The 26,041-nt window shown below is 43.6% G+C and overlaps 1 protein-coding gene across 1 annotated transcript in view; it reads right to left on the reverse strand.

Annotated features, from left to right (window-relative positions):
- Positions 1-25,702, reverse strand: part of FRMPD2 (FERM and PDZ domain containing 2) — a 194,276-nt gene extending 168,574 nt beyond the window's left edge. Inside the window, exons 1-5 of the mRNA XM_030203157.1 lie at positions 25,623-25,702; positions 16,192-16,333; positions 10,664-10,818; positions 8,844-8,909; positions 3,265-3,450 (exon numbers count right to left, since the gene is read on the reverse strand). Coding sequence (XP_030059017.1) covers positions 3,265-3,450; positions 8,844-8,909; positions 10,664-10,818; positions 16,192-16,315 — 531 coding nt within the window. The 5' untranslated portion in view covers positions 16,316-16,333; positions 25,623-25,702. The remainder of the gene's footprint in view (positions 1-3,264; positions 3,451-8,843; positions 8,910-10,663; positions 10,819-16,191; positions 16,334-25,622) is intronic.
- Positions 25,703-26,041: the final 339 nt, after the last annotated feature.

Below are 26,041 nucleotides of genomic sequence, written 5' to 3' on the forward strand. Positions count from 1 at the left end.
AGCTGACTACTTCCGTGACAAGATGCAGAAGATCAACCTTGAGTTCACTACCAAGCCACCTCCTCCTCTTCACCCTTTAACCCACTCCCTCAACCAACCAACCCAGGCCTCCTTCTCCTCTTTTCCTGATATCACCGAGGAGGAAACCGCCCACCTTCTTTCCTCCTCAAAATGCACCACCTGTTCCTCTGATCCCATCCCCACCAACTTACTAAACACCATCTCTCCTACTGTCACCCCCCCCATCTGTCATATCCTCAACCTCTCTCTCTCTCCACTGTAACTGTCCATGACACCTTTAAGCATGCTGTAGTCACACCACTTCTCAAAAAACCATCACTTGACCCTACCTGTCCCTCCAACTACCGCCCCATCTCCCTCCTACCCTTCCTCTCCAAGATACTTGAACGCGCCGTTCACAGCCGTTGCCTTGATTTTCTCTCCTCTCATGCCATCCTTGATCCGCTTCAATCCGGCTTTCGCCCTCTACACTCGACAGAAACGGCACTATCTAAAGTCTGTAATGACCTGTTCCTTGCCAAATCCAAAGGTCATTACTCCATCCTCATCCTCCTTGACCTATCCGCCGCTTTTGACACTGTCAATCACAACTTACTTCTTGCCACACTGTCCTCATTTGGATTCCAGGGCTCTGTCCTCTCCTGGTTCTCCTCTTATCTCTCCCACCGCACCTTCAGTGTACACCCTCAAGGATCTTCCTCCACCCCCATCCCGCTCTCTGTTGGAGTTCCTCAGGGATCTGTCCTTGGACCCCTTCTTTTTTCAATCTACACCTCTTCCCTGGGTTCGCTGATCTCATCCCATGGTTTCCAATACCATCTTTATGCTGGACACCCAGCTTTACCTCTCCTCACCGGACATCACTGCGGAAACCCAGGCCAAAGTATCGGCCTGCCTATCTGACATTGCTGCCTGGATGTCCAGCCGCCACCTGAAACTGAACATGGCTAAGACCGAGCTTATTGTCTTTCCACCCAAACCCACTTCTCCTCTCCCTCCACTCTCTATCTCTGTTGATAACACCCTCATCCTCCCCGTCTCATTTGCCCGCAACCTCGGAGTCATCTTCGACTCCTCCCTCTCCTTCTCCGCTCATATAAGTACATACATAAGTACATAAGTAGTGCCATACTGGGAAAGACCAAAGGTCCATCTAGCCCAGCATCCTGTCACCGACAGTGGCCAATCCAGGTCAAGGGCACCTGGCACGCTCCCCAAACGTAAAAACATTCCAGACAAGTTATACCTAAAAATGCGGAATTTTTCCAAGTCCATTTAATAGCGGTCTATGGACTTGTCCTTTAGGAATCTATCTAACCCCTTTTTAAACTCCGTCAAGCTAACCGCCCGTACCACGTTCTCCGGCAACGAATTCCAGAGTCTAATTACACGTTGGGTGAAGAAAAATTTTCTCCGATTCGTTTTAAATTTACCACACTGTAGCTTCAACTCATGCCCTCTAGTCCTAGTATTTTTGGATAGCGTGAACAGTCGCTTCACATCCACCCGATCCATTCCACTCATTATTTTATACACTTCTATCATATCTCCCCTCAGCCGTCTCTTCTCCAAGCTGAAAAGCCCTAGCCTTCTCAGCCTCTCTTCATAGGAAAGTCGTCCCATCCCCACTATCATTTTCGTCGCCCTTCGCTGTACCTTTTCCAATTCTACTATATCTTTTTTGAGATACGGAGACCAGTACTGAACACAATACTCCAGGTGCGGTCGCACCATGGAGCGATACAACGGCATTATAACATCCGCACACCTGGACTCCATACCCTTCCTAATAACACCCAACATTCTATTCGCTTTCCTAGCCGCAGCAGCACACTGAGCAGAAGGTTTCAGCGTATCATCGACGACGACACCCAGATCCCTTTCTTGATCCGTAACTCCTAACGCGGAACCTTGCAAGACGTAGCTATAATTCGGGTTCCTCTTACCCACATGCATCACTTTGCACTTGTCAACATTGAACTTCATCTGCCACTTGCACGCCCATTCTCCCAGTCTCGCAAGGTCCTCCTGTAATCGTTCACATTCCTCCTGCGACTTGACGACCCTGAATAATTTTGTGTCATCGGCGAATTTAATTACCTCACTAGTTATTCCCATCTCTAGGTCATTTATAAATACATTAAAAAGCAACGGACCCAGCACAGACCCCTGCGGGACCCCACTAACTACCCTCCTCCACTGAGAATACTGGCCACGCAATCCTACTCTCTGCTTCCTATCTTTCAACCAGTTCTTAATCCATAATAATACCCTACCTCCGATTCCATGACTCAGCAATTTCTTCAGGAGTCTTTCGTGCGGCAGATAGCCAAGACCTGTCGCTTCTTTCTGTATAACATCAGCAAAATTCGCCCTTTCCTCTGAGCATACCACCTGAACACTCGTCCACTCTCTCATTACCTCTCGCCTTGACTACTGCAACCTACTCCTCACTGGCCTCCCACTTAGCCATCTATCCACCCTTCAATCCGTTCAGAACTCTGCTGCACGTCTTATCTTCCGTCAGGACCGATATGCCCATATCACCCCTCTCCTCAAGTCACTTCACTGGCTTCCGATCAGGTACCGCATACAGTTCAAGCTTCTCCTACTTACCTACAAATGCACTCGATCTGCAGCCCCTCATTACCTCTCTACCCTCATCTCCCCTTACGCTCCTACCCGTAACCTCCGCTCACAGGACAAATCCCTCCTCTCAGTACCCTTCTCCACCACCGCCAACTCCAGACTCTGCCCTTTCTGCCTCGCCTCACCCTATGCGTGGAATAAACTCCCTGAGCCCATACGCCAAGCCCCCTCGCTGCCCATCTTCAAATCCTTACTCAAAGCCCACCTCTTCAATGTCGCCTTCGGCACATAACCATTATACCTCCATTCAGGATATCTAGACTGCCCCAACTTTACATTTCGTCCTTTAGATTGTAAGCTCCTTTGAGCAGGGACTATCCTTCTTTGTTAAACTGTATAGCGCTGGGTAACCCTAGTAGCGCTTTATAAATGTTAAGTAGTAGTAGTAGTATACAGAGAAAGTGAACATTAGTGGGGAGAATCAGTAAGTCTAAAGTAATAGTTTTGTAAAATCCCATAGTTTGTGGATGTAAGATTTATTTGAATAAAATATGCAACTAAATTACATGTTTTACAAATCCTTTCCTCTCTTCCCCCCCTCCCCCCACACACACATTTACACACACTCTCTCACTCTTGCCATCTTTTACAGACCTCAGGAATGCTTCCCAAGACTATCCTGACCAATTGCTGGATGGTAACATTTGCCAAAAGTGACGAAGACTCCTTCTGATGTGTCTTACACTGGTCCAAAATGAGCTGTAGCGCAGGCCTCTTCTGTGCAAGCTCTTCACACATCATTACAAGAATGGAGTGCAAGCGACTGCTCAGCTGAACAGGCTGAAATTCAACATGAAAAGGTTTGAAAAATAGTTCCTCAGTTTCATTACTGAAAATCAACATTTCATGGCCAATTTTCAAACTGACCCATAACTTTAAAGTCTGTGGGCACTTTTTTTTTCCTGTGGATTTGCACCAATTTTCAAAGTAGAAAGTATTTATGTACTTTCACTATGACAAAGGAAAAAAGTAATAATGGGCACCTGTATCTCTTCTGTGGGTACTTTTTCCAAACAAAATGTGCAATGGGTCAAGAAATTACAGCCATGATTATAAATCCTGTCCAAAATATAGAGGCAGTTTGGGGCTCATTTTCAAAACAGAAAAGCATCCAAAAAGTGGCACAAAGATGCCAAAGAAATAATATGTACCAACCTTTATGACAGCTTCAGATGTTATAACCTGTCCTATTAGAGCAGCAAGCAGGTCCCTGGAGTAGCCTAGTGGTTGATGCAGTACACTGAAGGGGACCCAGGCCCAAAACCCACTCTGTTACACTTGTGGTGAAAACTGTGAGCCCTCCAAAACCCACTAAAAAACCTACTGTTCCCACATATAGATGACACCTGCAGACATAAGGGCTATTGTAGTGATGTACAGTAGATTTTGGTGGGTTTTGGAGGGGGTCACCATACAATATAAGGGGATAACGTTGTGTTGTTCTAGGCTAGGTGTGGTAACAAAGCTTCAACAGCCAGCATAAACCATTCCCAAGTAAAAACTTTACCAGCACGCTCTATATTCTTAATCCAATTGTTATTTAATGTAGCAATCATAGCAAAGAAAATCAACTTAAATTTCAGTTGCTTAGAAAGAACTGTTGCCCTCTGCAAACAAAGTCCATACCTAGCCACCTCAGAAGCAAGGAGATAACCAGAACCTCAGCCCAGCTGAGAGGAAAAGCCCCTAGAACAGCTGCTGATCAAAAATGTATGCTAGGCAAGAGGGAGGGCTGGCCCTGGCCCAGAACTAAAAGCCAATAGGGAAAGCTCACAAGAAGTTAATCACAGAAAACTGCAAACTAAAGGGATAGCAGCCCTAGTACACAGTGCTATCTATACACAGACAACACAATTTAAATACAAATAATACTCATGCTATATAACAATGCACCCTGCTAACAAGAATATGGGGGCAGAACAAACAGTGAGATGTACACCCGAGACCTTTTATGTGAAGTCCACTGCAGTGCTCCCTAAGGTGCCCCAGTGCTCAGCTGGGATGTCTGTGTGGCCAGTCTACTACGAATGCTACCCTCCCCCATACATCCCAATGGTTTGTTTTTGTGCATTCTTCCTTTGGACATTGTTTTTTTTTTTCAAAAATGGTCCATAAAGATAGACACAGTGGCCCTGATATTGAGACAGCTTGAGTTAGACCGGCTAACTCTCACCATCGCTGGTGAACCCGGAAATTCAATGCCAGGGCCATTTCTGTGGGGTTTCTTTGGCACCGCAAACATAGCTGGTTAAGCCGATATTTATCAGCTAACCAGCTAGGTTCTAGCAGCCACAGATAGACCTGTGTTATGATTCTGTTAGAATTCTGCTAGTCAGACAGGTGAATGCTTGGAACCGCTCCTGATTGGTCCGTCAGGGGCTGAGCTGATGTCAGTCTGATCTACTTAAGCTCACCTGTCCCTACAATCCCTGCTCTGTCTGAGCTATTAGCTCTGTGCTTGTGTGGCGTTATTATTCCTTTCCTTGCTTGCAGTTCTATTGCTCTGTCTCTGTCTGTCAGCTGCTGCCTGCCTGTGTCTAATTACCTCTCTCACTACACCTGGGTTTCTCTGTTTGGCTGTAGTGCTGTGTGGTGAGTTCCTACCTCATTCTAATCCAGTTTGTTTATTTTGCTCCCCCTTCCTTCAGAGTTCCCTTTGTGCCCTGTTTGTTTTCTGCTTGACAGGTCCTGCCCCAGTAGCAGACTGGGGACCCTTTTGTTTCTCTCCTTGGGGGATGTTTTGTTTGCTCTTTCATTGTACTCCTGATTAACCCATTGTCTGCAGTCTTCCCTGCCTCTGGTTGCTGTGTGTGTGCTGATCTTGGTTTAACCCTTTGTCTACAGAGCTTCTCTGCTTCTGGCACTTATCTGTTTACTGCAGTCTTCCCTTTGTGACTGTTTCCCCAATCCCCGCCAGCTGAAGTCTTCTTCAGCACCAGTCTCCAGCACCTTTGCTGATCTGTTTCTGTCAGTCCTGATGTCCTGCGTGCACATCCTGTATATAGCCCCGTGCAGGACGTGCATGCAGGACGTCAGGAGTCAGAAACAGATCAGCAAAGGCGCAGGAGACCGGCGCTGAAGAAGACTTCGGCTTGCGGGGGTTGGGGACCCCCGCCAGCAAAGATACCTGGCGGCAGTGGTGACGGGGGAGGGGTGGGGCGGGAGGGGGGTCGAAAGTGGCAGGGGGGTCGGCAGCTGGGGGAGGCAGGCTAAACTGTGCCCCCCCACCTTGGGCTCTGGACCCCCTTCCCACCGAGGTCTGGCTAAGCCCCTGGCTTATATCAATTTAATACAGGGTAGATATTCAGCCGGCAGCAGTCAGCACTGTTTTTTTTTTTTGTTTGTTTGTTTGTTTTGTTTGCTGCTGGCTTTATCTGCAGATATTCCAAGCTGGGCCATGTCCAGCACTGGCATTGAATATCCAGGCATACACAGCTGCTTAACACATATGTGGTTAACTGCAATATTCAGCACTTAACTGCATAAGGTAACATAGTAACATGTAACATAGTAGGTGACGGCAGAAAAAGACCTGTACAGCCCATCCAGTCTGCCCAACAAGATAATCTCATATGTGCTACTTTATATGTATACCTGACCTTCATTTGTATCTGCCATTTTCAGGCAGATTTCAAATTGTCCAAAAGGCCACAAACACAAAAATAAAAAAAATCTACTATACTGGTCTAGCCCTAAAGGGCAGACAGCTTTACACCACAAAGTAATCATAACACTGCCAGAATAGTCAGACCCTGTGTTAGCTGAAATTTCAGTCAAGGTAGCAAAAATAATAGACCTGTGGGGGATCCAAGCTCCAGGGTCTGAACATCAGCAACAATATGGGTGGCAGTGCATAACCACCTAACCCAATAACAAACACATTTAAAAAAAAACTTATGCATGGTGTTAAAACTTGATCTTCCAGATCGGAGACACACTAACGCTGAGATGAAAATTCCCCTTTCAGAGCTTCCAGTCGCCCATCCACAATGAAGGTGAACCATATAAAGATAGAACTTTGTTATATGTGGTCCTATTTATGCAGTTACCTTATATAGTTATAGTGCTGACACCACGCCTCCCCCCCCCCCCCCCCCACAGACCACCCACAGATTAGTTGGTTTCAGCTTAGGTGCTAACCAGGCATATTCAGTGGCACTATCCAGTTAAGAGTTGCTGAATATGTCCGGTGGGCCTGAACAACAGCCAGGAGCTTCTACTAGCTCTTTACATAATTTTGAGTATCAGGCCTACAATGTTTAAACATGTACTAGAACTTTTTAGGCACTCATATTGTCTTTACACATATTAATTCATAAATTTACAAGGTTAAATGGATTTTGCACTCACAAAAATGTTTAAGGTACATTAATGAGGTGAATGCAAGCTAATAATTACTAATAATAATAATTTCTATAGTGCTACTGTGTACCCATTACTGTACATATTATAGGCAGGTACTTTCTCTGTCCCTAGAGGGCAGACAATCTATGTTTTTGTACCTGAGGCAATGGAGGGTTAAGTGACATACAGTCACAAAGAATTGCAGTGGGAACTGAACCCAGATCACCAGGATCAAAGCCCACTGTACTAACCTTTAGGCTACTCCTCCATGCATAGAAAATTACCTTCATGAGGGATCATTTTTAAACAATTCTTTGCATATAAAGGCCTTTATATGCATGTAAAATTACATGCATCCCAAGACAACATTTACTCTTATATGACGTTCATATAGGTATGTTTAGGGGCCTAGTTTGGGTAGATCATGGGAGGAGTCGTGATTTATTTAGAAATTTTATAAAATATGTGCATATGCACATAGGGTTAAATTATATAAATGGCGCCTAAAAATCATCGTGGAAAGTTTTACACATTGAGCGCTATTCTTTAAAGGGTATGCATCCTTTATAGAATAGTACTTATGGTATAAACCGCGTCTAACTTTAGGCGCCGACAATTACACATGCTAAAAGCAGATGTAAATTAGGCACGGTTCGGCTGAATTCTATATTTACACATGTAACTTTTTGGAATGCCCCCAGAAGAGGCTGTCCTATCTGGGGCAGGCCACTAGATGGCGCTGTTCCCCTAAAAATGTCTAGGATGTCCGGGGTAGGCCACTAGAGGGCGCTATGAGAATAGATGGAGGTCGCTAGGACCGGGGAGAGCCCTGGGAGGTCCACAGGTGTAGGAGGTTATGTGCTGGGTCCTGTTTAGCTATTAACCACTTTATACCCCACCTGAGTTGAAAAAGGAAAAGAAGTGAGCTGGCAGAAGAAGAGAAATCCCCCTGGAAAGAATGGGCTAAACCCTATGGACTTGTGTTGGACTGTGTGCTCAAGGAAGAAAAACAGGCTGGGGTAAGAAGTCCCTAAAGCATTATTATTGGACTGTGTAGCCTCAGTACTTAGAGGAACTGTGTGTTCAAAGAATGGACTGTGTGTCCGGGACTGGGTGTCCAAAGAAGAAATAGGACTGTGTGTCTGAAGAAAGGAGGGGGGCTGTGTGTCCCAGTACTGAGAAGCAGGCTGCAAAGCACCCCAAGTTAATACTGAGCCCAGGTATCTGTGTGGGGAGGCTCAGTGTGAAGATATGTGAAAGTATTTAAGCTAGAAGAAGTGTGCCCAGGGGCTGCAATAAAGAATTGCCTGAGGAATATGCTGTTGATGAGACCTGTTTAATTTTGCCTCTGGAGAACCAGGTCACCCTGAGCGAGAAAGGGTAACATGCTAATCTGCATACATTTGCATACTGAGAACCAGCTCACCCTGAGTGAAAAAAGGGCCCAGGAGCTTGAGGTTGGATTACTCAGGGTGCTGGGAAGAGACTGTTTGGAGTCCTGTTCATAGGCCACAGGGGCCTGCACGGTGAAAACAACTTTAAAGATCTCGGGGGTTGGCTGGCGGGGGTTGGGGTCCCCCACCAGCTGAAGAAATATTTTTAAAGGCAGCGGCAGGTGGAAGCGGACCTCGGCTGGCGGGGGTTCATTCCCACTGCAGCTCCTTGTGACTCTGGGCAAGTCACTTAACCCTCCATTGCTCCTGGTACAAAATAAGTAACTGAATATATGTAAACCGTTTTGAATGTAGTTGCAAAAACCTCAGAAAGGCGGTATATCAAGTCCCACTTCCCTTTTCCATACAGTCATATGCAGAAATGATATTACTGACCTGGTGTGGAGGAATCATATAATCTGCTGACCAATACAGAGTCATTCCTAGTGAATAGACAAGCATCTATCAAAACAAAATTTTAAAAAAGTTTATGCATTTTATATTTAGCATGGTAAAAATTAATAATTATGAATTGCCTGCACTACTAGTTGCAGTATGTACTCAACAAGTCCCTTGGTATTGGAGGGTCGCTGGAAATGCTACAAAGTATCATGTGGAGAACCTTGGCTCCAGAGGGCACTGCCCTATTGTTCCAATGGTCATTAAACACTGGTATAAATTCTTGCATTTAATTTAAGCATAGATACCACTTATACTATAACAGCATACGTAAATTGAAGGAAAACCCCTGATCTGCCCATGACTCTCCCATTGCTATGTCCCCTTTTTGGAGCCACACATAAATTTTATGCACAGATCCTACTGCCTAAAAATGCACGCGTGAATTTTAATTAATGTCAATTATCACAGATAATTATCAATGCTATTTGGTTTGTTATTCAATTAAATTGTATACACAAGTTGGACACACCTAAATTTGTGGGTGCAATTCTGAGCACCATATAGAGAATTTGGGAGATAGTGACTGAATATTGCTGCTATCTATGTAACATTTGGCCCTGATTTCAGGAATGTTGTTGGCCCTTTTCTTACATGGATACATTTTGGCCATATTTCGACTCAGACATTCACCAGCAGGAAATAAAAAAAAAACAAAAACAAAGCATTTGTGTGACTAGCAACCAATATTGACCAAATAGGTTCTTTTGAATGTTGAGCAGCATTTTGTTTATTAGATTTTAATATTTTTCATCTTCAAAACTAATAAGCGTTTGGAAAATGCAGTCCTAGTTAAATAGATAAACTCAACTAGATAGCAGCTGAATGCTGCCGCTGGCTGGTTACATTTAAGCATGTCCTTCCCCCCCCCCCCTCCCCCCGGAATGCCTGTGTTGTTGCCTTCTTTTATTTTATGCACATAACCTTTTGCAAGGCGTTGAGATGATGGGCTGAAATCTTTTCACAAGCCCCAATTTAAAAAATATATATATAACTATTGATCTCTATATTACTGTCATGGTCGCCACCATGCCTCCTTGCTTCCTGGCTTACCACTGCATCAGGGTCAGGTTTAGTCATCCCCTGCTGTTCTCCCGGTGTGGTGTGACTCCCATGCTGCCTCCTCCTATGATTTCAGGACCCGCCTCAGCTTGGGCGCACCGTCTTCTCTCTAGTCACCGTCGGCACTTCTGGACACGTGCACATGTGTGCAAGGGGGGGGGGGCAGCTGGATTTCTGGTGCAGAGGTAGCACTGACCAAAACCAACCTTTAATAATGTCAATATCCGGGGCATTTATATGCTGCTGGCTTTGTGATTCTTTCCCACATCTCTAAATATCGTCTCTATCTGGATAATTTTTTTGTTCCACCCTCACTCCTCCCCTTTCTTATACAGATAGTATCGGGCCACTCAGTTGTGTTTCCAGTCCCCTACTATCTGTATAATATTGGTAAAGTCTACAGAGAAGTTACACGTTGAATATCAAACCAGAGATATTTAGATCTTGGTTTGGTAGGTTACTGTGAATTGAGTCTGCAGTTCATATAATGGGGCTCTTCTTTATTCCGTTATTTTTTTATGATATAGGCTCAGATCATTTCTTCATCCTCCTCCTGTTCATGGCCATATAAGCACTAGGGAAATTGTTTTTCTCTTCCTTCTTTCTATTGTGGTACTGCATTTCTTTATCTCAAGATATAGTTGATGTAATGAAACGTGAATCAGAATTTTACAAAAATACAACAACAATCTTACCTTTGATATTACAGTCTGCTTATTTTTTTCATGTGCTTGGAGCACATCTGGTGCCTTAAAAGGTCCAATGTCAGGGTAGAATACATCATGAAGGGACAAATGACCACCAGCCGAAAGTAACAGAGACCAAGGAGAGATAATATAATTGCATGAATCTGGGGAAAAAAAATACATCTCTCTATATAATGATTGTTATGAAATGCTTACATCTAGATATAAACATATAGGAGTGAATTCTAAATATGGTGCCAAAAAAGCGCTATTCTATAAACCGCGCTTAAAGTTAGGCATGGTTTATAGAATAGCACTTATGCCCAGGAATCGCACCTAATGGCCATTTGCACCAACTGAAACATGTGCAACCATATCTTTCATACTGCATCAGCTCTTCAGAGGTTGCACTGTCTGTTAATAAAGATCCAATAATTTTGAACAGGGATTGGGTACCATTTAACTCCAGTTATTTTACTGTATGTTTTCTTCCTATTGCCCTGTAACAGAACAGTATACCTTTCACTGAAGCGTAACCAGGTTGTGACGCCAGGGGGAGCGGAGAGGCACATGCGTGTAGGGTTACCATATGGCTCCAGAAAAAGGAGGACGGATTGAGCCAGCCGGGTTTTACTTCCATTGCTTTCAATGGAAAGCAATTGCGCCAGCCGGGTTTTACTTCCATTGCTTTCAATGGAAAGCAATGGAAGTAAAACCCGGCTGCCTCAATCCGTCCTCCTTTTTCTGGAGCCATATGGTAACCCTACATGCGTGCACTTCATAGATGTGACAAACTGCCTGCAAAATAGGTGCCATCGCCATCTGAAGTCCATTTGGGAGAGCAGTTGCTCCCCTGGCACCCCACCTAGCTACACCTATGACCTTTCAGCATGAAGTGTGACACTACATCTCCTATATAAGCCTGATTTTCTCCCTATTTGGTACACAAAACAATGTATAAATCACTTTGATTACCAGCTGTACTCCTTGCAGCATTAGAGGTGGTTTAGGGTAAAACTAGTGTCTGCTAACAGGAACACTGTGACTATTAATATTCATAAAGAAACCACCTCCCTTCTGCACACGCTGTTTTCAGTGCATGCCTGCCGCATACTGCCAAGGTGGAAAGAAGCATTTTCCCGCCAACTGAAATATTTTTTTTGGTGGTGGTTGGAAGGGGGGAGAACACTTGATGCCCACCCACTTCTTGCCTGGGCCCACCCAAAATGTGTTGTCTGGCTACGCCCCTGCTTCTGACAAACCCAAGGAATTTGCTGCAGTAATCAACCTGAATAGTTTTGCTTTTGTTATTGCCCCCTCTCAAAAGTATCCATACAAATATACATATGCATTTTAAGGCAGTTATATTGTAAGGCAAAACAACATTTGTAGTTTGAAATATACAAAATTATGGTGCTCATTTTCGGAGCACTTAGATTTACAAAGTTCCATCAGCAGATGGAGTCAGAGCTTGTGGGGATGGGGACGGGGACAGAGCTCATGGGGACAGGGACAAAGCTTGCGGGACAGGGCGGGGACAAAACTTGCAGGGAACGGGGCAGAGATGGGGGACAAACTTTGTCCTCGTGTCATTCTCTAGCCATGGTGGGAGGAGACCTCATTTGGAGAGAAAACTCAATGGTATGAAGACCAAACCCAAAGGCAATTTTCTGTTTTTGGCTTTCTAAGCCTCTGCACAATAAACCCCCTCATTCTATCAGAGATGGGGGTCGTTACTTTTTAAAAGTAGTGAAAAGTAAAAGTACTGGCTTCAAAAATAGTGAAGTAAAAGTAGAAAGTCTTATCCAAAAAACTACTCATGGAAAAAAGTAATAAAGTGCACTCCCTTAAGCTACTTTTTTATTACAAAGTAAAATGTATTCTTAACAAACTGGACCACAGAAATTTACAAGTGGTACTATATTGTGAATATGTACATATCAACTTGTAAGCTATCTAGATCTCTGAGCGTACAATGGAACAGAGACTTAATAAATGAAATAACAAATTTAGGGCCCTGTTTACTAAGCTGTGCTAATGTTTTTAGCGTGTGCTAAGAATGCTAGCTTACCTTAATAAACATGGCCCTTAACACCTTTTTAACACGCTTGTTAAATGTATTTGTGAGATTAATTTTACTTTTACAAATGTTTTGTCAATCTCAATAAAATCAAACATGTACTGAACAGTGCACTACAAAACCCAATATAACGTTCTTCTTAACCTACCCTGGTCTAGTTGCAGAGGCTACATTCATAAATAAGTTATAACTCAAGAACAAAAATGTAAGATTACTATTTTTCTATTAGTTTAAAGTAAGCATTCACATTTCAAGAGCATGTTAGCAGTTCTATAAACCTGTGTCACTTATGACAGTGGCGCAGTAAGGCAATTTTTGGGTGGGCCAACAGGTTGGATGGGTAGGCACTAGAAAAACACCTGCCACCTGATGCCCCCATGCCCTGTCCATGCTCTACCCCTACCGCACACCTACCCCACTTCCAATAACTTCAATGGGAGTAGCAGTGCTGACCTCAATGGGTGACCTCTTCATCCTCCACTGAGCCACGGTCCTCCAACACACATATGCTTCCCCCAAATATGTCCTAAATATTACAGTGGGGCCCTAAAATATCAATACATCTACCAAGAAAACTGAACAATCCAGATTACTATAGAATACTACATAGAAAATTCATACTAACAGAATACTTTGGTCACACACACAGAACACAAATGCCAAATACAGAATAAGTGACCACAAACCATAAATAAATTAAATCGAAATCCCAAGAGGCATAGCACAGAGAAATACAAAGAGATGCATTTTCTCCTATACCGTACACAATATAATGATAGCACATGCAAGAGATGGTGTTGGGGGGGGCAGGGGTACAACTAGTGCAACTGCGTTTGGCCCCCTAGCCAGAGAGAACCCCAGGCCAGCCGGAAGCTGAGAAGGTGTAGCCTGTTAGTAAGCTTTGAGGTCCCCTCCCAAATTTCTGCCTTGAGCCCGAGCCATATCTAACACCAGCTCTGGCAGGATGTACATTTCAAATCTGACATATTTTAATCACAAAATAGAAAAATAAAATAATTTTTTCTGCCTTTTGTTGTCTGGTCATTTTATTTTTCAAATAATGTTGGTCCCAGGCTCCGGTTTCTATATCCTTCTGTCTTCTCTTAACTCACTCACCAAGGTCTCCTGTCCATTTGATATTTCTATTCTCTCCATGTCCACTATCCATCTTCTTCCAGCTCTGTACCTCTATCTTCCTCACTGTTCAGTATTTCCCTTTCCCTGTGTCCCTATATTTCCCTGTCTAGCTTCTCCCTTCTCTTCGTCCCCAGTGCCAATATATCTCTATCCTCTCTGACCTTATCCCATCCAGCTTCTCTCTCTCTCTCACTCCCTCCCCTTTCTAGCATCTGGTTTGCTTGCTTGATTCCCTGCCTGCCTCCCCACCTGCCCTTCCTTCCTCTCTCCTGCTGTAGTTTCAGTATTTGATCCCCTTTTCCTTCAGTTCCTTGGTTTGGTATCTCTGTTTCCCTTTGTTCCCTCCTTGTGCTGTTCCAGCAGTTCTCTCCCTTCCCTCCAGCTCCTCTCCTTCTCTTCCTTCCATGTCCAGCAGCTCTCTCCCTTCTCTCCAGCCCCTTCCTCCCATGTCCAGCAGCTTTCTCCCTTCCATCCAGTCCCCTCCTCTTCTTCCTCCCATGTACAGCAGCTCCCTCCAGTCCCTCCTCCCATGTACAGCAGCTCTCTCCCTTCCATCCAGATCCCCTCCTCCTCTTCATCCCAGTCCAGCAGCTCTCTCCCTTCCCTCCAGCCCTCCCATATCCAGCAGCGCTCTCCCTTACCTCCAGTCCCCTTCCTCTCACAAGTCCAGCAGCATTGTTCCTTCCCTCCAGCCCCCATCCTCCCTCCTCACGTCCTGCACTTCTGCCTTCCCCCAATCCAGTCTGTCCCAATCCAACTTCTCTCGCTGCCTTTCCTCCTGCGGGTCTAGGTCTGGTCGTCCGGGAACATTGCCTGCCTCTTTCTGCTCCTCCCCACTGCTGCCACAGTGCCTGCAGCTTTCTTTTTTGGGCCGTTGCTGGCAGCAATTCTCACAGGCATTTCCCCTTGCCATGTCTATCTGGCCCTTGCATAAACATGAAGTTGTATCAGAGAGGGCTGGACATGGCAGAGACAAATGCCTGTGTGAATTGCTGCCAGTGATGGCCCGAGAAAGAAAGCTGCAGCCATCGAGGCAGTGGCGGGTAGGAGCAGGAAGAGGCAGGCAACGATCCAGGATTGCCAGACCTGGACCCGCAGGAGGAAAGGCAGCGAAGGATGTTAGATTGGGGGTAGTTAGGGTGGGTCTCAGGCAAAAGTGGCAATGCCCCTGCTACACACATCCCAACCTCACTCTTCCTTCTATGGTACTGCATATATCAGGGATTCTGATTCATTTAGATGGAGGATAGTGATTCTGCACAATTTGATTGCGTACCCCTCTACCCCATCTCCCCAGTATTGCTTCATGTTGGATATCGAAACTTGTTGAGCATAGTTCAGACATTGGTAAGCCCCCAGATCATCTAGCCAAGTTTCAAGTATTCCTAAAATGTCTAGATGCTGTTCACAGATGACATCATGGATCAGAGGATTTGTTTAATAGCTGATCAGGCCTATGGTTCCAAAGGGTGGTTTTGGGGTGCTGGGGGTAGTTGGGTATGACAGCAAGGTGATCGTTTGGGTACTGTAAGGCACAAATTTGACCACTCATCCTTTTTCAATATTTAGTGATCTCATACAACGTACTCATCCCTCATCCATTAAAGTCAGTCTCTCCAACCCCAGCTTCTTTTCCTTCCCCAGTGTTTCCCACAGAGAATTATCTATCCTCTTCCAGTGCTCCCACAATCTGAGTCACTCTCCCTCTTTTCAGTGCTCTCCTAGCCTCACTCTTTCTAGTTCTCACTAGTGTCAGTGGTGTTAATGTACAGGAGGTGAGCCTTTTTCAAATGAAAGAAAACTCTGGAATGAGGGGCATACGATGAAGTTAAGAGGAAATAAGCTTAGGAGAAATCTAAGAAAATACTCTTTCTCGGAAAGGGTGGTGGATGCGTGGAATGGCCTCCCAGTGGAGGTTGTGGAGATGAGTACAGTGTCAGAATTTAAGAAAGTGTGGGACAGGGAGGTGGGATCCCTTAGGAAAGGAAGAGTTAGTGGTTACTGAGGATGGGCAGACTAGATGGGCCACTTGGCCCTTATCTGCTGTCATGTTTCTATGTTTCTATCCCAGACTTCCTGTTCCTCCACCATGAAATTAAGATACTTATATTTTTAACTAGAAAAACTGTTCAATAAAATGGTTATGTACATATAGTTATGTATTCTTATGTGAAAAGTGCAAGAGAAAAATGGCAATAATGTTTTACAGGACACCACATAAACAAATAAATCACCAGCTAGGCCAATAATAAACATGACAAAAATAATGTAGCTCATTTACAGTAATCCCATTTCTGCAGATAATATATAAGCAAATTACCCTTGTTTAAATCTTCCAGAACACGTTCTGACGCCAGCTGTAACACTGCCCAGATTTCTTCTTCATCTAAAGGTCTTCCTTTGGCCTGTAGAACCTCAGCCAGAGTCACATGATAGCAACTCATTTCTGTGAGCCTGGAATGCTAAAAGCAGAAAGAGCATGGCTGTATGCCTATGAAAAACAACTCACTGAGAATATTCTAGGAAAATATCTTGGGCCTGCTTCAAGGTCTTTTCCTACAGACACAGAGTGAGAGGGCATTCTTAATGAACCAGGTCCTTAATATGCAACAAAAACTGTTGTGCACATGTTTAGACATATTAACAATTTCAATATAAATAGTTTTCCCATTCAAAAAGGCAATCAGTACTAGAGGCACCATGGAAGTTTAAAATATATATCATATCATTAGTTACTGCACTGCCAACACTTTTCCTACTAGTTAAGAACTGTTAGTGCATGCAAAGCTTTGGGAGTTCTTCCAGTTTTGGAAATATTTGACATAAAAAACATGCCTCTGTTTTAGAAATAAAAATACAGTAATGTTGAATCATTATTAACTTCCTTTATATGTTGAATGCCACACCAAATAGCAAATGTATAATATGTGTGACCCTGGAGAATGTCTCTATTGCCAATCAGGAGTTGCGAGGATCGCCTTGGGGTCACTATGGTAAAGGGAGCTGGAAAAGCTAGCCAGGTAGGTGGAGACGGGGGAGGGAGTCAAGCCTCAGGAGGTGAGGCAAGGTGATAAATAAAAGGGACTGTGTTTGGTGTAAAAGGAAGGAGTGCCTGGTGGGAAATAACACCTCAGGTTAGAGAAAAGTGGACATAGAGGAGTCCCACTCCCAGCAGGACTTTTGTCAGTTGCCCAAGGGATCTCTGATCTGAGATGGGCTGGATTTATATGGCTTTTCCTCCTTTAATTATAAGAAATACATCGACATTTGTACATATCTTATATGTGATGTGTTTATAGACAGAGTGATAATCTACAAGCTCTGGTTTGTGATTTAGAATAATCTCTAATTAATCTGGATTTATATGGGACATTAACTGGATGTGACTTTGGCTTCTTATGCACTTGAACTGTGAATATTAGGGCTGTTCCATGAAATGTTATTTGTTTTGAGTTGATCCAGTACAGGAAAAGTTTGAAGTTTACCTATTGTGACTGCTGGTCATTATTTGAGAGTTGATTTTTGCTCACCCCAGGGTGGAAATACCCTTTGACCTACAGGAGATTTTTCCAGCCTTGGCCCCAGAGTGAAGGAGTAGCCTAGTGGTTAGTGTAGGGTTACCATACGTCTGGTTTTACCCAAACATGTCCTCTTTTTGAGGACACGGCTGGGCATCCAGCCGGGTTTTGCCAGCCTGCCCTTTTGTCTGGTGGGTGGACGGGCAAGCGGTCGTTCTATCCTCCCCTCCCCTCCTTTACCTTAGTGTGGTGCCCTGGTGGTCTAGAAACCCCTTTTGGGCAGGAAACAAACCGTTCTTTCCTGCCCAGCACGTTTGCAAATGGTCTTGCTCCCAGCGCTGTTTCAAACTCTCAAAATGCAGCTATTCATTTATTAGGTTGGGCACATTTTAGTGACCATGTTACTCCATTTTCTTTTAGGTTTCATTGGCTTTCAGTAAATAGCAAGTTGAATTTAAGATACTTTTATTAGCCATAGGACATTGTTTGAACTTTCACCACCTTATTTATGTTCTTTGGCAGTCCCATATGTTCCCAGCAGGTCCTTTAGATCCTTCAATGATAATAGAATGGTCATACTCCATGCTTCTAAAGCACGTTCGGCAACAACCAGGGATAGAGCATTTTTTATAGTTGGCTCATACACTTAGGAATAGCCTACCTACTGCTTTACACAAACAGGAATCCTTAAAGAATGTTAAGATTCAAATTAAAACATATTTTTAAGTTAGCATTTAATTTAGTAGATTAGTAAGGACTGATTTTTTTTTGGATATGTCCGTGTAGAATGATGTGGTGTCTTCCTTTTGGTTTTCTTAGTTGAGTGTGAGACATTAAATCTGACATATGATTTACTGTCAGACTATTTCTCACCCTATATACCAATATACCCACTACTGAGAAACTGGAACAAGCTAGACTGTTACAGATTCCTACAAAGACACTACATGCCAGCAGAATCTTTCACCTCAGTCACACATGCAGAATATGGACAGAACCTCAAATGATACAAAATAGGGGGCCATAAAAACATAGAGACAAAAATTGAAGGACCCCCCCCCCCCCTCAAGAAAGACAGATTTTATACGCAGTGAAAATATTGGTAACAGTAATAGAAATACATTTTCTTCCATACTCTGCTAAATACAAAATTAGAAAACATATATATTTCCAAAAAGTAAACATCCATGAGCAATATATTTCCAAAAACAAACAAACAACCATGAACAGCATATCCCCCTCTTCTTTCCCTCATGAGTCCCATCCATGAGCAATATATTCCCCTCTCCTCCCCATCCCCTTCTATGTGCTGCATTTCTCCCTTTTCCCTTCCCTCCATGTATCACGTCTCCCTCCCCTTTCCCTTCTCTCCCTCTCATCCACATGCAGCTTGTCCCCTTATTTCTCTCTCATCCACATACAGTTGTCCTCCTTCTCTCTCTCTCATCCACATGCAACTTGCCCCTTTCTCTCCCTCTCATCCACATACAATTGACCCCTTCCATCTATGCAACTTGTCCCCTTTCACTCCCTCTCAGCCACATACAGTTGACCCCTTCTCTCCCTCTCATCCACATGCAGCTTGTCCCATTTCTCTCTGCCTCATCCACTGCAGCTTGTCCTCTTCTCTCCCTCACGAGCAGGCAGCATGTTTATCAAAACCCAAACTCTCTCCCACTCCCCGGGAATACCATACACAGCCCTGGTGGTTTCTGAGGGCTTTTTCTCCACTTTACCCATTAAGCACCAGTTATTTTTTGCTAGAGCTATTTTGCTTGGTAATAGGTTACGATTTTTTTGCTCTAGTTTACACTGCATTGTTCTGATATAGTATCTCCTACCATACACAGCCCTGGTGGTCCAGTGGTCAGCTGAGGAAGGAGCAATTCTCCTACACTCCTGCCCCTGCAGCCTCCACTCTCTGTACTGAAAATGATTACTGTGAGTTCCCACGGCGATCTCACAAGACTGCAGCTGAAAGTTACAGCACTCACTTTCTGTGCGGAGAGTGGAGATTACATGGGCAGGAGTGTATGTAAAGGATCACTCCTGCTCCAGCTGATCTGGTACAACAACCGACTCACAAAATTAAAGAAAAACTAACAATCGTCTCTTGCAGCTAGTGCGCGCCAGCTCCAGCACACTACTAGGGGAAAGTGTGTCTAATGTTCGAGTGGGAGCCCACTTGGACAGTAGTGATCGTCAAACAGTTTGGTTTGATATAACAGCTAAAGTGGTGGGCAGCCACACAAAACTCAAAGTCCTGGATTTCAAGCATGCTGACTAGTAAAATGGGGGAGTACCTGAAGACAGTGCTGACAGAATGGAAGGACATATGAAAAGTGGAAAGACAGTGGTCCATTTTGAAAGGATCCACAAAAAAGGCTACAGACCTTTATGTAAGGAGAGTAAATACAAACAAGAGAAAAAGGAAAACGATATGGGTCTCCAAACAAGTGACTGAGAAAATAAAGGCAAACAAGTTGGTGTTCATAAAATACAGAAAACCTCAAGAAGAGGAACACAGAACAGAATACCACATGAAACTGAAAGAATTGAAGAGAGATATACAGCTGGTGAAAGCACAAGTAGAAGAACATTGGCTAGAAATGTAAGAAGGGGTGACAAGAATGTTTTCAGGTATATTAGTGAAAGGAGGAAGGCTAGAAACGGAATTTTAAGACTGAAAGATGCTGTGTGGACCACTATGTGGAGAGCGATAAGGACAAAAACAAATGTGCTAAACAAATACAACTGTTCTGTGTTCACAGAAAAAATCATGGAGAAGGGCCATGATTGGCTGACAAAGGTACATATGAGGATGGAGTAGGTATTGCACCATTCACGGAAGAAAGTGCTTATGAACAACTTGAGAAACTGGAGGACAAACCCATGGGACCAGATGAGATCCATCCCAGGATACTGAGGGAGCTCAGATAGGTTCTGGTGGGTCTTCTTAAAGATTTGTATAATCAAACTTTGGAGATGACAGAGGTTCCGCGGGATGTAGTCTCTCTTCACAAAAGTGGTGACAGAGAAGAAGTGGGAAACTACAGGCCAGTAAACCTCACTTCAGTCATTGGAAAAGTAAAGAAAGCGCAGTTGAAGGAAAGGATAGTGAATTTCCTGGAATCTAATGGGTTACAAAATCCGAGGCAACATGGTTTTACCAAAGGTAAAAGGTGTCAAACAAATCTGATTGGATTCTTTGGCTGAGTGACCAGAGAATTGGATTTAGGTCATATTGGATAAATTCAACAGGCTGAAGTTAGGAGTGGAGGAGTGGCCTAGTGGTTAGGGTGGTGGACTTTGGTCCTGAGGAACTGAGTTCGATACCCACTTCAGGCACAGGCAGCTCCTTGTGACTCTGGGCAAGTCACTTAACCCTCCATTGCCTGCCGCATTGAGCCTGCCATGAGTGGGAAAGCGTGGGGTACAAATGTAACAAAAATAAATAAATAACAAAACAGGTGAACTGGATTAGAAACTGGTTGACAGACAGACTCCAGAGGGTGGTGGTTAATGGAATTATCTCAGAGGAAGGAAAGGTGAGTAGAGGAGTACCTCAAGGATTAGTGATATGAAAACAGACATTTAAATATGGTAACATAGTAAATGACAGCAGATAAAGACCTGTACAGTCCATCCAGTTTGCCCAACAAGATAGCATAAGATATGATACTACATTTGCATACTTGATCTTGATTTTTCCTTGCCTTTTTCAGGGCACAGACCATACACTGCCCAGCACTGGCCTTGCTCCCCAACTACTGAAACTATCATCAAAGCCCTCTCCAGCCCATCTAAATCTATCGAGTCATGATCCGGGCACAGACTGTAGAAGTCTGCCCAGCATTGGTTTTGCTTCCCAATTGCTGGAGTTGCTATCTAATCACTGCTAAGTTTGTTTGGTTCCATTCTCTTTCAGTGAAGGATTCCTTTGTGTTTATCCCAATTTTTAAATTTCATTACCGTTTTCATCTCCACCATTTCCCACAGGAAGGAATTCCAGGTATCTACCACCCTCTAGTCTATGTGATAAAGTACTTCCTGATATTATTCCTGAGTTAGCCCCCTCACAACTTCATGTCCTTTAGTTCTGCTACCTTCCCATCTCTGGAAAAGGTTTGGTTGTATAATAATACCTTTCTAATATTTGAATATTTGTATCATATCACCCCTGTCTTTCCTTTCCTCCAGGGTATACATCTTCATGTAATCAAGTCTCTCCTCATACATTTTATTTGAAAAAAATATTAATATAGAAACAAATCTTTTCCAGATTTGGGGAGATGGTAAAACTAAAGGACATTAATTGAAATTGTGGGGTGGTAAACTTAGGAGTAATGTCAGGAAATTCTTTTTCACAGAGAGGGTGATCGATATCTGGAATGCACTTGAGGGAGGTGGTGGAGAAAAAATGATTACGGAGATCAAAAAGGTGTGGTATGAACACAGACGATATACATACATCGTATGAAGACAGAGTATCCCTAATTAGAAAATGGATGGTATAAAAAGGAAAGCTTAAATGACTGCATGCGTGTTGATGTATCGAGTGGTGGTTAGATGGTGACTCCAGCTGTGAAGAACTAAAACCAGTGCTGGACAGACTTCTATGATCTATTTCCCATATATGGCAAGATAGTTTAGGATGGGCCAGGGAGGAGGGCTTCAATGGTAACTCCAGTAGTTGGAACATGAAGATAGTGCTGGGTGGACTTCTACAGTTTGTGTCCTGTATAGGACAAGACAGACTGTGATAGGCTTCGACAAGTCCAGTAATTGGAACGTAAGGACAGTGTGAGGCGGACTTCTATGGTCTATGTTCCAGAAAATGTAAAGAAAGACTATGATCAAGTATTTTATACCACATTCATTGTTTAATTATGATCCTATGTTTAAAGGCCGCTTACCAACAGCTCCAGACTACTTTAACTGCCTTCTCAACCCATATTGCCCCATTTGCTCACTCCACTTTTGTCAGGGATTTTTGTTACACCTGCCACCCCCATCCAGCCTACACCTGCAGATCTCCCATGAAACAGCTTTTAGCTATATAAGCCCTAAACTTTGGAACTTTCTCCCACTACCTCTAAGATCAGAAACATCATATACCAAATGTAAATTTCTTCTCAAGATCCACCTTTTTCAAGCTACTTTCTGCACCAACACATGATTTTCACTTCCAGCTTACTTTCTTTCCTCACTGCATTGCTCTCCCTTTCTATTTCCTCACTGTATTTACTGTTAATCGCTTTGAAGCCTTATTTCAGGCCATGCTGTGATATAGCGAGAATATGTAAATAAATAAATTATTTATTTATAATGAGTGTATGTGTTGGGCAGACGGGATGGTTCATTCAGTCTTTATCTGCTGTCATGTACTATGTTACTATGATGCAGTTAGCTATACCTATTCAAGTGGCATTTACTGTATTGCATTATATGTAGTGTCAACAGTTAATGTGTAGTAACTACCTCAGCGTTAACTGTGATGACTTAATATCATGAATCAATTTTGAATTACAGCAGTGCTGATGTGCAGAGCATTTCACAAAGGTGACATTGAGAAGGGAAGCGATAAAATTAATTCGATTTTCATTGCACATATTGATGAAGGAATGGACATTACACTTATTTTGAAAAAGTCTTATGATGGACATTTAGGAGGAGTAGTATAGGGAGGGGGGGGGAGGATTCTGTATAGAGAACCCAAAGTTAGGTGTCAGAATGATGCTAGCTAAGCGTGATTTCTATAAAGGCAGTTCCGTGCGGAACTGTCTTTCTAGAACATTAGCTTGTCTATTTCATGCCTAACTTTAGGAGCGAGCATTTCTGCCTGCCAAAGGATGGTGTAAATGCTTGTGCCTAAATGCTGTCAGGCACAGAAAATTAAAGCATTCTATAACTCAGCGACTAAACCCTGTGAATGCCCATGACCTGCCTATGCCCTTCTCTTGACCAAGCCCCCTTTTGAGTTGCATGCGAGATGAATTAGGCATTCAGGTTACAGAATAGGGCACAGAGCAGATATGTGCATAACCAGTAATTATTTATTTTATTTTGTTACATTTGTTCCCCACGCTTTCCCACTCATGGCAGGCTCAATGCGGCGGGCAATGGAGGGTTAAGTGACTTGCCCAGAGTCACAAGGAGCTGCCTGTGCCGGGAATCGAACTCAGTTCCTCAGTTCCCCAGGACCAAGGTCCACCACCTTAACCACTAGGCCATTCCTCCAATTAGTACTTATTAAGGTCAATTATTGGTGGAGTGGCCTAGTGGTTAGAGTGGTGGACTTTGGTCCTGGGGAACTGGGTTTGATTCCCACTGCAGGCACAGGCAGCTCCTTGTGACTCTGGGCAAGTCACTTAACCCTCCATTACCCCAGGTACAAATAAGTACCTAAGCCGCATTGAGCCTGCCATGAGTGGGAAAGCGCGGGGTACAAAACAAAATTAGCCAATTACTTTACATGTGTACACTGGCATTCCTACCTTGTTCGCCACCCGGGGCGGGTCACTGCTGACCCCCCCCCCCCCGACACACCACCCCTCCCGAAGAGCATGACCTGACCTTTTCTCCCAGCAAGAGGGTGTGCGGAGCAGGTGTGCGGCTGTTGGCTCTGCCGGTCCCCTGCCCCGGAACAGGCAATAATGTTTGAGGGGGGCAGGGGACCGGCAGAGCCGACAGCCATGCGCTTGCTCCATGCACCCCCTTGCTGCCTGCACCCAGGGTGGACCGCCCCACCCTTGGTATGCTACTGCATGTATATCTGCAATCTGCACCCAAAATCATATGCCTAACTTTGGGTGACCTATACAGAATTTGAGGGCTAATGGCTAGTGCAATGGACTAGGAATCAGGGGAACCAACCTCAGTTCCCATTGCAACTCCTTGTGACCCTGGGCAAACCATTTAACTCTCTGCTATCCCTGGTAGAAATCTTAGATTGTGAGCCTACTATGAACAGAGAAAGTACCTGTGTATAATATGCAAACCACTGTGGTTGTACCGCAGAAAGGCAGTATATATCAAATCCATGACACATACCCAACTATAATGTACAGTTCCTGCCCATTCCATGCTGACTGTTACAGTGGCAGTGAGAGCACCTTAAAGGTTAAGCCTGATTTGAAAGAATAGTTATAATTAATGGAGAACAAAATTTACATTAATGTGCATTTCAATATCATGCACACGCACCATACCTACTACACAGTTTTCCCAGAAATTCATAATGAGAAACATTATTTAGTAAATCTGTCCCCAGGAATTCTCAGTCATTCTGTTAAATATCGTTTCTGCAGTAAGAACTACTCACAAATCTTTCTTTAGTGAGTAGTCAGTCCATTTTTCTAATTCATTATGAAGTCAAGCACAGGACAGCTTTAAACAATTAGCTGACAGCATGAAAGCTAGATAAAGGTTAACCCCTCAGAGGTTTCCTGTGAGGTAACTGTCAAGCTGAAAGGATGTGCAAACCTGTCACTACAATTAAAACTGTTAATTTGACAGTGTAAAATATATCTCCCAGTGCACGCCTCTTCTCCAGATCCATATCCTATGGTAAACAAAACAAGTAAAAGACTCCATTTTCAAATGATAAAAATGTTTAAGCCATTAGCCAGAAAACACACAGATGCATTTAAATCTACTTATTTCCAGCTGCACTGTCTGAATTTAAAACATGTACTTATTGGAAAAAAATGTGCAAATAGCCCATCACCTATAGCTGAGGTATTTTCTGTTCAATTTTGAAATTAGAATGGGGTCTAGTAGTAAGGAAAAATCTTGCTCTGCAAGGATGCAGATGAAAGCAGTATCATAGGGACTCGTTGTAGGTCCTCATTTGCTAAGCCAGTAGGGGCCAAAAGGTAGGCCCATGTATGAAAAACACAGTCACATTATGGGTAGAAATCCTGCTCCAAATAAGGCCCTTGGTTGTTTTGGATTTTTAAACCTACCAAGGGGTAAACATGTTCTTCTCTAACCTTTCCAGAAATGTTTCAAATATTTGTAGACATTCAAAGACATTGAAGGTCCAGCGAGAGTCCTAGCAAAAATGAATACAAAAACACAACCTCTTTTTTAGTGGAATTCTAACATGAAGGAAGGAAAATGTTTTAACTTTTGAAGTACATCTTAACTAATCTTGTAGTAAAGAAACAAGTAATTGTACTTCCATAAATCGTCATCCAAAATGCCCGCAATAAAAGTGATAGAGAACTACCTGTGTTGATTTTTGATAACTGGTGTAACAAATACAATCCCATTCAGTTATTCTCTTGAATCCTTGCGTTCAGGACTTCATGGTCACAAATGCTCCTTCCTGCAGTCAGCCGGGACATGGGTTTGGCTTCTGTGTTTGTGCTTGGTAACTAAGCACTCAGTAATCTGGCAAGCTACCTAGTCTGGATGTAAATTCTTTTTTCTTTCTTTTACTTCTTCCTCAAGGTCCAGCCTCCTGGACAGTACACTAGCTGTTTGTAACACTCTGGGACATGCTTTACACACTTTCTCTCGCCTGTTCTATTTTTTTCTTCATTTTCTAAAACGTTATTCAAGCCAGTTTCCATGATGGCGGATAACTTTTAGCAGCTGTTCTGTATAAATCTGGGTTACATGGGAGCTCAGGCAGATGGCCTGACA

This window comes from Microcaecilia unicolor, chromosome 5 (genome assembly GCF_901765095.1).
Source record: "Microcaecilia unicolor chromosome 5, aMicUni1.1, whole genome shotgun sequence".
NCBI classification, from domain to species: domain Eukaryota; kingdom Metazoa; phylum Chordata; class Amphibia; order Gymnophiona; family Siphonopidae; genus Microcaecilia; species Microcaecilia unicolor.